A 15558-nucleotide genomic window follows, 5' to 3' on the forward strand; every position below is an offset into this window, starting at 1 on the left:
CCAGCCTGCCAATCATGTCACAGCCAATGAGACCTCTGTGTGGGCCTGGCCTTCTCCTGAGGATTCTGGGAACTCGTCTTCCTCCCTGGAGGTGGGACACACAATTTCTTTGCCTTCCCTTTCCTGCTGTGAAGACACTGAGAGAGAGCTGGAGAAGCCACATGGAAACCTGAGCCAGTGCTGAGATGCTTCCACTGCCACTGGATCCACAAGACCTCCTACACACTAGCCTGATCTTCCTACATTTGGCATCATGTGCTTCATGAGTCTAAAGAGGAATTTATGGACTAGTATCAGACTTACGGACTTGATCTGGACTGGGCTGGGGTGTTTTCTCAATTGCTCCTTGATATAAATCTTTCTGATACACCTGAGTGTCTGTGAATGTTTCTCTAGTCTACCCAGACTGACACAGAATGTAAACAACGTAGGATCTTTGTCACATGCTCATCAGCTAATAACCGTCACATCTTCCCCACACCATGGAGACAGGACGGAACATTTTTTCTTGTCATTTCTCAGGACTTGTCATGGGATAGCCAAACTACATGTGCCCTTGGGATTCGATTAATTCCTAAGTGCAGCTGTTTGATGAGTTGGGACACAGACAATTTTAGAATTACCATGCATACTCGTATACAAGGCGAGTTTTTCAACACATTTTAAAATGCAGTTTTTGTGGTAAAATTAGCTGCCTTGGCTGATATTCTGGTTGGCTTATACTCGAGTATACACGGTAACAGTGTGAATAAAGTATTTCAGGTTTAAGCAATAACAAGATGTGGGGGGTTCGTAAGGATTAACATATTCATGTTCTGCTACGGTTGGCTTTATTCCATAAAGTACAGATAAGAGGCGTGCGGGCAGTACACTCTATATCCTCCAAGAGAGATTTTATAATAATCTCTCATGAGCATGGCACATGAGCTGACATTTCTTTCTATAGATTCTCCAAGCTGGCCTAGGGACATATCACCTACCTAGCACAGTAAAAAGCCTGGTTTCGTGCCACATACAACTTACCTATCTTAACTCTCCAAACTCCAGAAAACCATATCGAAATGAGCCATATTGAAATCATAAACTTTTCGATAACTCTTAAACCCAATTCAGTAGTTTGAATCAGTTTTGATAAATTAAAGTTTTTTCATGTACTTGTTGTAAATTTAGTTCATGTTTTGTCCTTCGGTCATTCCAACTAATAGCATTAATTCCTCTTTTTTTGCATTAATTCCTTTTAAGGGAAAACAGAAGAGGCGAATTAGTTCATCACAATTCAACTGGAGAGGAGGTGAGCACAATGTATGAGGCCCCCGCAGCTCATGGAGGCCAAGGTAATGTCAGGACTAAGAGTTGCAGCAGCAGAAGCAACAATGTCAAGCCTGAGGGTGCCAGGGAGCCGATGACCAGCGCAAGGCTGATCTCTATGAGGTGGAGCTCGGCTACAAAACCTCCACCCTCCAACTTTTCCCAAGAGCCTTGAATGGCTGGCAGAAGTCAGAGAGCTGTCCAGCGCTAAAGAACACACACTTTGTCTTTAAACTGCTAGAGCCTGCTCTCCAGTTGTAGCCTGTTTATTCTGGTTAATTTACGCAACAATAGTACAATCTCTTACATTTTGTGCAGCCATTACAACATACTGATTCCCACAGAGAAGTAGGGTGTTGGGGGGAGGGATGGCTGGTGTCAAGTTGGGGTTTAACCTCTTCCGCACAGAAATCAAGCAGATTGTTGTTGATTCTCTCTCTCCCTTGAAGTTACACCCTTTGTCGCTTTAAAATGAGGGCAATGCTTCCATGCGGGAAACTAACACTGAGGGAAATATAGTGAGGACTACATTCCCTAACTTATAACAAAGGGAATCTGGAAAGCTAGTATTCCACGGTGGGAAAACCTCCACTTCAGTAAGTTAAAGTCCAAGTATTTATCCTGTTTTAAAATATCATTCTCACAGATTCTCCCCCTAACAGCTATGCTCCCTTAAAGTGAGCACAAGGTTGAATCTATCTTCCTCTAAAAGGAGACATCCTTTTATCACCTCCTGCCACGCCACCCAGCCCCCCTCACACCTTCCTCCAATGCAGGCATTAGGTTTCCTCACCTGGGAGCTCAGGGACCTTAGTCACCATCCACCTTGTGACGCTTGTAACTACTGGATATGCATGTCTGATGGCCACCTATAAATGTCCCAACATAGTAAAGGGGCTCTCTCTTCTCCCAGTTCCACATGGCCCATCAAGAGGGGCTGAGGTAAGTATGCTACCATAAAATGCCTGACTCTTATTGTAGTCTCTCCCCTTTCCGATCCTATGACTTTACTATCATCTTTCTATATTATCACCATACAACTGCACCTACCGGCCCTTCAGTTGTTGGGATGCCGAGTTCCCTGACACTTCCACACCAATTTTAGCGTGCCTGACCCAAGGCATGGTATTTTCATTCAGCTCATGTATACATGAAATCTGGACTATGAATAAGGCAGATTACTGATGCATTAAATTGTGGTGTGCGTGAGGAACACTGAATATAACACGGACCACTTAAAGAATACACAAAACTCTCAGGGAAGAAGTACCGCCAGAACACAGTTTAGAAGTGGTGGTAACACTTCATCTCATACTTTGGACACATTCTCCTGAGGGGATCGCTCTCAAGAAGGAGAACATGCTTGGTAGGAAAGATGAGAAAAAGAGTAAGATCACCAGCAAGGACCAACTGACACAGTGGCTACAATGGGCTCAAACAGAACCGTGCACGGCTGAGTGTTCTGTCTGCTGCACACGGGCTGCTATGACCTGGGAGCAACTCAATGACATGACAAAATTACTCGCAGAGGTTCCACTCTTCTTTGCACTCTTAGCACTGTGGCCAATTCCCTTGTGGGCCAGATGCAGAGTCCATGCAATCCTATTGTGGAATTCCCAAAATGGCTTTATACAATCTAGTTCTCGGTCATTCACACAAATCTAGGAATACTCAAATTATATATATAAGTATACATATATATATATGCACCTCACATCCCGTCAACCCAGCACTGCCCCTTCCACCTCATTTCCTTAGTGGATTTTCATTGAAAGCAACATTCCAGATATTGATGATCTTGTTTGAAAAATTCACAGTACTTCTAACACAACAGAATGACGGTGTATATTTCCATGTCAACACAGACTATCTCAATATCAGAGCATGTATTTGCACAGAATGAGTTTACTGGGCTTCTCCAGTCTCTGCAAATGAGTTCCCTCAGGAGACTCTTGGTAGCTATAAAATGAGCCCTCGTCAGCCCTCATCTGCAGTGCATGTATCTGAGTTTATCCTATAGGTTTTGTGGAACATAAAATAAGACGTAATTGGTCACTGAAGGCCCTGTTGAATTCACTGTATTCATCGGCAATACCACATTCACAGTGTTCACAGGGTTTCTCCGCTGTAAAAATTCCGTGTTATCACTTGAGGGGTTGTATGTAGCAACAGGCTGTCCCACAAGGACGACGTTTCCATTTGTCAAGAGGCCACTGACGTTCTCTGTCTGAGCTGTCCTAGAGGACACTTGCATCATCAGAGTGTTAACAGGGCTTTTCTCCTGCATCCTAGTACTTGGATGTGATGAGCTGGGATGTGTCGGGGAAGGTTCTACCTTTATTGAATCTCCTTGTCTCTCTCTCTTGTGTTTTCTTTTATGCGCATTACAGCTGGAAGCATAGCCAAAAGTCTGTCCGCACACATTGCAGCTAAACGGTGTCTCTCCTGTATGAGACCGCTGATGTACGACAAGCTTTGGCTTTGTATTGAAGGCTTTCCAGCACTCACTGCACTGAAAGGGTTTCTCTCCCGTGTGAATTTTCCTATGGCTAATGAGAGTTGCCTGCTGGGTATAAGATTTTCCACATTCATTGCAGGAAAAGGGATTCTTTCCAGTGTGAAATCTCTGATGTGCTATGAGGCATGACTTCTGGCTGAAAGCTTTACCACATTCACCGCACACATAGGGCTTTTCTCCAGTATGTGTTCGCTGATGAATAATGAGATTTCCCTTATGATTACAGCCTTTCCCACACACATTGCAAACATAGGGTTTCTCTCCAGTGTGAGTTCGCTGGTGAATAATGAGACTTCCTTTACGCTTGAAGCTTTTCCCGCATTCACTACACATGTAAGGTTTCTCACCAGTATGAATTCGCTGATGAAGGGTGAGATGTGTGTTCTGGATGAAGCCTTTCCCACATTCACCGCAAATATAGGGCTTCTCTCCAGTATGAGTTCGCTGATGAATAGTGAGATCTGTCTTCTGGATGAAGCCTTTCCCACATTCACTGCATTTATAGGGTTTCTCCGCCTTATGAGTTTTCTGATGTGTACTGAGGTGTGATTTATGGAGATAGGCTTTGCCACATTCGGAGCATTTAAATGGTTTTTGTCCTTCGTGAGTGGTGTGATGATGCTCCATGAGCTTGAACTTTTTAAAGAAGATTTCACCACACAGGCTGCATTTATAGCGTTTCTCCCCAGCATGAATGTTCTGACCACCAGTGGGGAAAGACGTACTGATGAAGGCTTTCCCAGCTACGTCACCTACATGCACCGTGTCAACTTTGTGAGTTGCCTGATGGCTACTGTGAGAGGAATGAGTGCCATTGGATTTCTGACTATCAGGCAGTGTCATTCGTGTACGTTGCTCACGGTCCACATGGAGAAAGGTGTTCTCATCCCCATGAGGTTCACCAGAGTTTTCTATTTCATTTCTGTACTGGTTGACTGCTGGTAAAGTTAAACTTGATTTCACAGCTTTTTCATACAGGTCAAATATATCACAAGTTTCCCTTAAAGGAAAATGAGTTTTGTGCCACTGAAGAATATTTTCCAATGCGTTAGTGTCGCGGCATTGTTCCTGTTTGTCCAGACGCCTTGCGTTTTGGGAGTGCCCAAGCAGATGATTATCAATCTTCTGGTTTTCTAGGAAAAAGGAGAACAATGAAGCCTTCCGTCAGCTTGATTTGGAATGAAGCGAATTTGTAAAATGCCCTGTTGGCAGGTTGCTCTTTATTGTAAACCTTCTGATAGGAGGATCAATAAGACACCTTACTGTTCCTTGCACACAGATAAAAACACAGTATTATCAACAACGCAAATGACCAAAGCACTTAGTGTAGAAACAAGGTTAGATAACACATGTTGAGCAGCGAAAGACACAGGTGTTTCTTAAGTAAGGCCATGGAAAATATGCTGAGGATGTAAAATACAAGCAAGTCTCTATCGTTCCCTGACCAGAAGTTCAGAGGACTCCTCCTCACAGAGATCATTCAGCACACAAATTGTGAGGAGCAGAAAACGGGAAGAGAGGGTATACAGATGAATCTTTTATTCTCCTATGTTAAGAAGCCTGGCAGGCTGGGTTTCTGGGGTGGAGGAAGGCCTTCAACCTTGTTAGCTGGAGATGAGTCCCAATCACATTTACATAATTAATATTGTTCCTCACTTTAGCTTCCCATAATAGTGTTACCTCGTAGAAGCACGTGGCTGATTGCTATCTAGCCGGCAGCTTTAACTACAGGAGCAGACCTGTGTTATTGCTCTCTAGGCTCTGAAGACAGCCACGCCCCCTTACCTGTCCCAGCACTGGTGTTAGGTTATTCCAATCTACAACCTTTAAGGGACCTTTAAGGTTAGGGTACAGCCCACTGTTAAGTATGTAGTTACCTGTAATTAGGAGGGCTTGCATACCCCTAGACTATATATAAGCCTTGGTTGGAAATATAGTCTCTCTCTGCGTGGACCTGGCTCTAGAAGTCATGGTGGTCCCGTAGGTGAGCACTTGCAAGCCTTATCTTGTCTTTCTTTATTTTACCCCTCAGTGACACAACCGCCCCTTGGACGGTTATGGGGGCTCATACCCCAAAACAAATCCTGAAGGAAAGGTAACTATACACCAGGAAAGGTTGGGTATGTGAAGAATGCAGAATGTTACTTTTTTTTCTTTTTTTAAATTTTAATAATTTTCTTTTGCACTGGTTGAGGAGAGGGGCTCCACCACCCCAGAATGTTACTTTTAAGAGAAAACATTTCCTATATGTGCCTAGCACTGTTGCTGGTGATATGCCAACATGCACCTTATGTTTATGGAGCCTGTAATCTAGTTGGATACAGTATTATGGGGGGAAAAGTCTAAACAAACACATAAAACAAGGGAAGACAGAAAGGAAGAGTGGTGGAAATGAAATATCTTAATATGGCTGTTCCACCTAAGTCTCTGTAACTGCTTCCAAATGACTGGGTAGGACTATCAATCAGGGGGTGGGTAATACTAGTGGAAGCGATTGGCCAGTTTGTATTGTGGGATTTTAAAAGGCTGGTCCCCAGCTCATCTCCCCCAAATATATGTCAGAACTAAGACACTGCTTGCAACTAATGGGAAATGATTGTCAAGTTATCTCCCTCAAGGTATCCAGCCATCCAGAGCAGAAAACTGTCTGGTCCACTGTAGGTGGGGCTCACCCCCTATTGATGGGATAGTGATTTTTTTTCTGCTGGAGAGGTTACAACAGGTCAAATTAGGCTGCTGTCCTGAATCTGGGATCCGTTCACCTTATCACATGTGTATCCCCAATCCCTCCCCTTCCTATTTCGTGTATGCCCCTATATGGTCCCCCTTCCATTAATGTATTACCTATAATACAACTCCTTCCTGTGACATATGTCTTTACCTGTAATCAGGGGGCTTGCATGCCCAAAAATATATCAGCCTTGGTTAGAAATAAATTGCTCTCTCCACTGGTCCTCTCTCCAGCCCTGTCCCCTTCCCTCCGGTCCTCCTTCTCCACTCCCTCTCCTGCCCTTCCCCTATTCCGCATTCCCACATGGACCACCAAGCAGGGCTGCTACCATGAAATGTGTCTGACTCCTTCACTGTATTCTCTCCTCTCTTATTCTCTATGACTTTACTATAATCTTTATACGTTATAGCTGTGCAGTTGCACCTACGAGGCCCATGATGATAGTGTGAGGGGCTGCGTTCCCTCCACACTGGATTACCACTACCTTCCTCAGTGATCAGGATGAGCCATCTTTGAAGCAGAAGTAGAGAAACCCTAGAACCATTTTGGAAAAGCATGTTCAAGATCTGTCTGAAGCGGGGGCAGCCACCGAGACGCCGAGCAGCAGCACTGACACTATGAGGCATCTTCTCCTCGTCTGGTCCCAGACTATGGAACTGTGGAGCTAAGTGACAAGTGGGCTGTCACTTTACCTCCTGGCCCATGGAGGCAAGGCCAAGAGACCGCGTAGGTGAACGACAGAGAACAGGTGAATGGCTCCTATGTAGCTGAGAGGCTGAGAATTGATGAGAGAGACTTGGTTGCTGGTAAGGAAACCAATGACTTTATCCTTACTGTTTGTTGACCCTGATTTGTGGTAACCCATTGACTTCCCTAATCAACCCCCTTAATCTTAAGTATCGTCTGTGAATTCTATGTGGCCATTGAAACAAATTATCGAACCCAGCACGGATGTGATGTGTCGTGGCGTGGGAGGTACAGTTGGTGTCAAAATAGGTAAAGCAGGAGGAAGCATGGAGGCTGTCTGAGCCCTGCCTCCTGGCAACCAAAAAGCCAGAGGAGGTCAGACATGGCTTCCATGGTTGTTTATTGCAGGAAGTAGCTATAGAATGTGAAAATTGGTTTTCATAAGTGAGTTAGGAAGGGAGGGAGACAATGAGGATACATTTTGAGGGAAGCTCCCCAATAAATTCACTGTTGCTGGGGTGTGGTGGAGAAAGTAGGGAGTAAAGGACGGCCGCAAAGGATTTCACTACAGCCCTGGTATAATCGTGTGTTTTAATGAGATGCAGATGAGCATTATCATTCATGTATTGAAAGTTCATGAGAACACTATGAACCTTATCAATTCCAAAATGGATATTACATATCCAAGAACAGAAGTGAATAGATCTGGATGGATGAACCTCCACTGGAGATAATAATTTGGAAAATCTTAGCATACAGAGAGTGGAACACACCTGGCCCACCAAGCCTTGAGGACGATATACCTGCTCAGAGCAGGCAATGAATAGAGGACCAAATAGCTGGCCCCACTACACAACACGACATCCCTCACTGACCCATAGCCTTACGAGAGACAACACTGGAGACACAGTGTGGGAATTGTGCCTGATCTGATCCCACCATACCCAGGCAAAACACTGGGGGCGTGCAACAGAACAGAAAGGGGAGCAGAGCAAGGAAGTCCCAAGGGAATACCAAAAATAGACTTTGGGGCCAGGACTTGGCACCCCATCAGACTCGACTAGAAAACACTCCTAACGGTCAACAAACAGACCTTGAACTATTTACAGGCTTTTCTTTTCTTTGTCATTGGTTTTTGTTGCTGTTGTTTTTTCTTTTTGTTTTGCTCGGTCTTGTTTTTGTGCATATTATTATCTCTGCAGGTCTATATAGGTAAGACAGGCTGCATTAACAGTCTGGAGGAGAAACCACAATTGGACCAATGGTTCCATGGGACATGGGAGAGAAGGAGGTGGGGGAAAGGAAGTGGGTGGTGGTAAACAACCCAGGGACAAGGGAACAACAAGTGATCCAAAATTAGTGGCGAGGAGAGTGTAGGTGGCCTGGTGGGACTTGATCAAGGGCAATGTAACCAAGAGGAATTACTGAAACCCAAATGAAGGCTGAGCATGATAGTGGAACAAGAGTAAAGTAAAAGGAAATAGAGGAAAGAACTAGGAGGCATAGGGCATTTATAGAAGTCTATTTAGAGGCATCTGGGGTCTTAAAGGTTTGAAGGTAAACAAGCATCCATCTAACTCATAAGCAACAAAGCCTACATGGAAGAAGCACATCAGCCTGTGTGATCACAGGTGTCGAAGGGATCGGGTATCAGGCATCAAAGTACAAAAAAATCATGTCATTGTGAATGACGAGTGCGGAGTGGAGACCCAAAGCCCATCTATAGGCAACTGGCCATCCCATTACAGAAATGTCTCTGGGAGGAGACGAGGCAGTCAGGGTGCAGTGTAGCAACCATGAAACATACAACTTTCCTCTAGTTCTTAAATGCTTCCTCTCCCCCACTATCATTATTCCAATTCTACCTTATACATCTGGCTAGACCAGAGGATGTACACTGGTACAAATAGGAACTCGAAAAGCATGGAATCCACAACAGATGAACCCTTCAGGGCCAATGGTGGGAGTGGCGACACCCTGAGGGTGGAGGGAAGGTGAGGTAGAAAGGGGGAACCTCATACAAGGATCTAGATATAACCCCCTCCATGGATGATGGACAACAGAAAAGTGGGTAAAGGGAGACAGTGTAAGACATGACAAAATAATCATTCATAACTTATCAAGGGTTCATGATAGGGGCAGGTGGGGAGGGAGGGAAAAATGAGGAGTTGATACCAAGGGCTCAAGTAGAAAGCAAATGTTTTGAGAATGATGAGGGCAACCAATGTACAAATGTGCTTGACACAATGGATGGATGGATGGGTTGTGATAAGAGTTTTGCAAGCCCCTAATGATTTTTTTAAGTGTGATTTGAGAATAGAGAACAGACACCAGGCAAATAAAATATCAAACACTGCAAGGAAATGAACATCAAACTTAATTGTGCTAACGTTCAGAGCCGTGGAATGGGAAAAGTCTACTGCGGGGCAGAAATGCACACAGTGCTCCTATAGACAAAGAACTAAGGGGGAAAATTAGAATTGGTGTTGCCCTAAGAGCTCAGTTTGACTTTTATTCGATCCCGTGAAAGACTTCTGAAAAACCAAACCCACTGTCCTTGAATCTATTCTGACTGACGCATCTGGACCTACAGGACTAGGTGGGATGGCCCCGCAGGGTTCCAGAGGCTGCACCATTTACTAAGGTGGACTGCCAGATCCTCGGTCACTCAGCAACTGCTGGTTTCAAGCCACAGACCTTTTGGGCCATAGCTGAGTGCCGAACTACCATACCCCACCAGGGCTCCTCCCCGGGAAAAGTCCTTTGAATTTCCCAACAACCAAAGTACTCTTGGTTTTTGAAACAGTACTTTAAATGTGTGCCCAGGATTGGGGGTGGGGTGGGTGGGAATGGGGGTGGCAACGCAAGGAGGGTCTGATGCAATCAATTGTGTGGATTAATTTTTCTTTTTTTTTCAGTTAATGATGCCTACACGTGAGGCCACAATCATGAGTGTAAAACACAGACCGTCAAAGACACTGAAAAAGGAAGTCTGAGCTTCCTGGACTACTGAGGACACCCATGCATAGAGAAGGGGCATGCGCCTGGAAACAATGGAAGACCACGCCTGAGGAGTCTCTTCGTCTACCTGCTCTCTGGTAATAATAGGTCAGTCTCAATCGGAGGACCCTTTATAGGAGCAGGGGTGACTTGGCGACTTAGCAGAAAAGGATAGAGCCTTGAAATCACCATCGCTGTGCTAGGCAACCATGGGCAGACTGCTTTCAAAAAGACTTACACACCCTTGGAAGCCCTAGGGGGCCATGCTACTCTGTCCCACGAGATTACTAGGAGTTAGAGGCACTGGGAGCAACGGGGTTGGTTTGGTTGGCAACTAAGTATAGGGAGTGAATTCTGTGAATTCTCTTGGGCTTTCTAAAGAATGAATGATCCCAGAGCAGGTTGAAGGGCTTGCAGGGCTGTGGCCTGCCCTTGTGGACGTCAGGAGAGAGTCATTCTAACTGGGAGACTCTGACACAGCTCGGGCGGTTAACTCAGAGAGGGGTTGACCAGGCAGCTCCGTCTTTCTGACTTGTACGTTTTGACCTGGCTCGGGATGATCAGCACAGAGAATTCTGGGAGGAGAGTACCTGTGTCCTGGCAGTCACCGGGGAAAGGATTTGGTTTCAGGTTGCCAGGGAGAAGAAAGTGCCACATGAGTGGCCAGTAACCAGGAGATACGGCGAGTGAGAATCCGGTTTCGTGCAGATCCGTACCACATAGTTCCCAAAGAAGGCAAGAAATGGTCACTTCCCTCCTTCCAGCGCGGCCTGCACAGTTAGTGAATACACAAAGGACTCAAGTAGAGAGGCGCCACAGGTCCCTTTACACGGCTGCCACCCAGTAGTTTGCTGTTGCACATGGCCCCGAGTTCATCCTTGATGATGACTGGCTGGGTCACAATCGCAGGGGCTACTACGCAAACAGGCAGGTAGAGCCACCCACCAGGCCTGCAGGGCTTGCCAATAAAAGCACCACAGCAAGAGAGAAGGAAAGAGCGGGGAAGAAGGGAACCTCCCCAAACAGGTGTCACGAAGTCAAACGCTGTTAACACCAACGGTGGTGCTGAAGGCTCAAGACCGCCGCAGTGCACGTGCGACAGAGTTGAGTGCCCGAGCCCAGGGGGCTGGCTGGTGGAGTGGGGAGACGCCAGGCTCTCCGTAAGGGGGTGATAACTGCTGTAGCACTTTCCCAGTCAGGCAGGAGCCCGGTGGAACTGAGCAGTGGGCACAACTAAGGAAAAGGCCACCTGCCCAAGAGCTTTCCGAGAGAGGCTGTCGAGGTCTAACTGGTCGTAGAACTGTACTGCGTCTTCGGTGTTGTATCCTGCGACTTCCAAGTTGACCCCGATCCCATGGTATTGCCTAATAAATCATACACTTGCGGGTGCAGTGAATTACTTAATATGGTCCTCTCTGTGAGTGCTATACACGGACTGGGTGGGACGAGGCAAACAAGGTACCAGAGGCACAGCAAGGAGAGTGGAGCACTTGCGGCTAAGGTGCATGGACCCCATGCGGTGTGGCGGTCACGTAGGTAGGGTGGATGGAACACTTGTGGAGGACTGGTCTGTTCCGTCATCCCCCTGGGCTTGAAAACAGCTAATCGCAGGACAGTGAGAAGCCTCCACTGCCACCAAGAAGAGCCAGGAGTGGGGCATGTCTTTTAGACATGGGTCCCTGTGCCGAGAACTTCCCTACCCAGGAGACAGAAAGAGCGTCTCTCACACCAGAGACAGAGAAGCTGCAGAAGCCTGGCAGGCACCAGCAGGAGACAAGTGGCCGCAGCCGAGCCAGGCCGCTGAGTAAGCAAGGAGGCTTCACTGGGAGCGTTGACCTACAGAGCAAGACGGTGGACTGGCTTCAAAAAGGCATCTTACAGGTAGAGTGAGGGGCCTCTGAGTACACCTAGGCAGAGCTGAGACAGCTTTACATCACCGCATCTCAGCCAAAAGGCCTCAAAATGGTAAGCATGCTACCGTAAAACGTGTCTGACTCCTGATCGTCTCTCCTACCTCTCCTATCTTCTATGACTTTACTATGATCTTTACAAATTATCGCCATACAATTGCTCCTACAGAACCCGCCCCAATGTTGTCAGAGGCTGGTTACTCAACAAGAAGTCATAGGGAAGCTCCGTCAATGTGAATAAAACATATACAAGAAAACCTATCTTACATTGAAATCTCCATTTCAAGGGAGACATCAATTTTGACAGTGTTCTCCAGGACAAAAGAATATCAGCTCCTTAGAATGAAGGAAGCACTAACTTGTTATAAGAACAAACTAGAAGGAAAAAGACATCTCAATTAGAGACACTTTGCAGGGGGTCCTCAAACTACCGCCCGCGGGCTACATGCGGCCCGCTGAGGATGTTTATCTGGCCCGCTGGCTGTTTTTGGCCCGTTTTGGTTTTTTACTTCAAAATAAGATATGTGCAGTGTGCATAGGAATTTGTTCGTAGTATTTTTTTTTTAAACTATAGTCCGGCCCCCCAACGGATCTGAGGGACAGTGAACTGGGCCCCATTTAAAAAGTTTGAGGACCCCTGCTTTACAGACTCTCAAATGTGAAACCCTCACAGATATGGCACCTTCCTTCCCTCAACTGAGTTCCGCAGCTGTTTGCACTCACCTCTTCTCATGCTCTCGCCTGAAGACATGCCCCGGTGACGGCTTTCACCTGACACAGTCCACGGTGGTTCCCCTGGGGCCCACCTAGAGAGTGTATCTTGTTTGTGACCTTGATACCCTGTTGGTGGGAAAACACAGGGGATAAGAGACAGCAAAGTGGCCTTGGGTTTGCAAAGAATGCATGTTGTGTTTCGGGGTGGTGCGGGGGTGGGAGGGGTAGTGCTGAAACATACAGACTCAAGGTCATTCTGACAGGAGTAGGGAGGATACGCCCATTTATTTCGAGCCCGAGAGTGGACTGAGCCTCTGCCACTTTGGAGCATCGCAGACACTCCAAAGAATTCAACAGCCAAGAAAGGACAGGGCCAGGACAGGACCAGGGACAGGAGGGCTGGCCTCACCCACGGACAGCAGGTTGCGATAGTTCTCCAACATCACATCCTGGTACAGGTCCCTCTGAGCCGGGTCCAGCAGCTGCCACTCCTCCCAGGTGAACTCTACAACCACGTCACCGAATGTCAGCAATTCCTGTCGTGAAAGGATTTTATTCAATGACGACGTGTTTCTCAGAGGATGACATGCGAGAGGCCCGAGGGGTGTTCTTTTGTTCGTTTCCTGCATCTAGGCTGCCACACACTCATATCCCTAGAGTTTCTTTAAGCTGATAAAAAAGCCAAAATTGCAATAAACATCTGAATTTGCACCCAAAAACCACCAATAAAATTAGAATTTTCTCATCTTCCTAAGTTAAAACAGCTCACATTCCCACACACGCACACTGTACAAATTCATGTGTATATAAACATGGGAAACTAACACTGAAGGAAATATGATGAGGACTATATTCCTTAATTTATCACAGAGGGACTCTGGAAAGCTGGTATTCCACGGAAGGAAAGCCTCCACTTTGGTCAGTTAGAGGTAAAGGCCAAGAACATTATCATGCTTTAAAGATCATTCCCAGGAATCGGTCACAAGGATCAACATATAACCCCCTCTCTGGGGACGAGCAATGGGAAAGTGGGGGAAGGGCGATGGAGGACGATGTAAGATATGAAAATAATAATCTATAATTTATCAAGGGTTCATAAGGGAGGGCAGGTGGGAGAGGGAGGGGAAGAAATGGGGGAGCTGCACCTTCCCAACACAATAGCTGAAGACAAAGCGGGTGACTAAGCAAATGTGGTGAAGAAAGCTGATGGTGCCCGGCTATAAATAGATATAGCATCTGGGGTATTAAAGGCTTGAAGTAAACAAGTGACCATCTAGCTCAGAAGCAACAAAGCCCACATGGAAGAAGTACACTAGCCTGTGTGATCACAAGGTATCAGAGGGATCAGGTATCAGGCATCAAGGAACAAAAAAAACATATCACTGTGAATGAGGGTGAGTGCAGAGTGGAGACCCAAAGCCCATCTGTAGGCAACTGGACATCCCCTTCCGGAAGGGTCGCGGGGAGGAGACGAGCCAGCCAGGGTGTAGTGTAGCAACGATGAAACATACAACTGTCCTCTAGTTCCTAAATGCTTCCTCCCACCCCTCCCCACTATCATGCTCCCAATTCTACCTTACAAATCTGGCTAGCCCAGAGGATGTACACTGGTACAGATAGCAACTGGAAACACAAGGAATCCAGGGCAGATGATCCCTTCAGGACCAGTGGTGAGAGTGGCGATACTGGGAGGGTGGAGGGAGAGTGAGGTGGAAAGGGGGAACTGATTACAGCGATCTACATATAACCTCCTTCCTGGGTGATGGACAACAGAAAAGTGGGTGAAGGAAGACGTTGGACAGTGTAAGATATGACAAAAATAATAATTTATAAATTACAAGGGTTCATGAGGGAGGAAGGAGTGGGTAGGGAGGGGGAAAAATGAGCAGTTGATGCCAGGTGCTTAAGTGGAGAGTAAATGTTGAGAATGATGAGGGCAACAAATGTTCAAATGTGCTTTACACAATTGATGTGTGTATGGATTGTGATAAGAGTTATATGAGCCCCTAATAAAATGATTAAAAATAATAATAAGCAACAAAGTCCACATGGAAGAACACACCAGCCTGTGTGATCGAGTGGTCCCAAAGGGATCAGTTACCAGGCATCAAAGAACAAAAAATCATATCAATGACTACACACCTCCATGATAGGATCGCTGAAGACAAATGGGTGCACAAGCAAATGTGGTGAAGAAAGCTGATGGTGCCCGGCTATCAAAAGAGATAGTGTCTGGGGTCTTAAAGGCTTGAAGGTGAACAAGCGGCCATCTAGCTCAGAAGCAAAAAAGCCCACATGGAAGAAGCACACCGGCCAGTGCGATCACGAGGTGCCCAAGGGACCAGATATAAGGCATCATGCAAAAAAAAAAAAGATACAAGTGTGTGTATGTATGTGTATATATGTGTATATGTATATATGTATGTGTATATATATATCATATTAAATGAAGGGGGAAGTGCAGAGTGGAGACCCAAGGCCCAATGTCGGCCAATGGAGATCCCCTCATAGAGGGGTTTAGGAGAGGAGATGGGTTAATTAGGGTGTGAGGTAGTATCGATGAAGAACACAGCTTTCCCCCGGATCCTGGATGCTTCCTTCCCGCAACTACCATGATCCGAATTCTACCTTGCAGGGCTGGATAGGACAGAGGCTGTACACTGGTACATATGAGGGTTGGAGGTACAGGG

The 15558-nt window shown here is 46.3% G+C and overlaps 1 protein-coding gene across 1 annotated transcript in view; it reads right to left on the bottom strand.

The window, feature by feature from the left end:
• Window positions 1–15558, bottom strand: part of LOC142432629 (uncharacterized) — a 48503-nt gene that overhangs the window by 26513 nt on the left and 6432 nt on the right. Inside the window, exons 4-6 of the mRNA XM_075537851.1 lie at window positions 13278–13404; window positions 12878–12994; window positions 3326–4959 (exon numbers count right to left, since the gene is read on the bottom strand). Coding sequence (XP_075393966.1) covers window positions 3326–4959; window positions 12878–12994; window positions 13278–13404 — 1878 coding nt within the window. The remainder of the gene's footprint in view (window positions 1–3325; window positions 4960–12877; window positions 12995–13277; window positions 13405–15558) is intronic.

The sequence above is a fragment of the Tenrec ecaudatus genome, chromosome 18, assembly GCF_050624435.1.
Source record: "Tenrec ecaudatus isolate mTenEca1 chromosome 18, mTenEca1.hap1, whole genome shotgun sequence".
Lineage (NCBI taxonomy): Eukaryota > Metazoa > Chordata > Mammalia > Afrosoricida > Tenrecidae > Tenrec > Tenrec ecaudatus.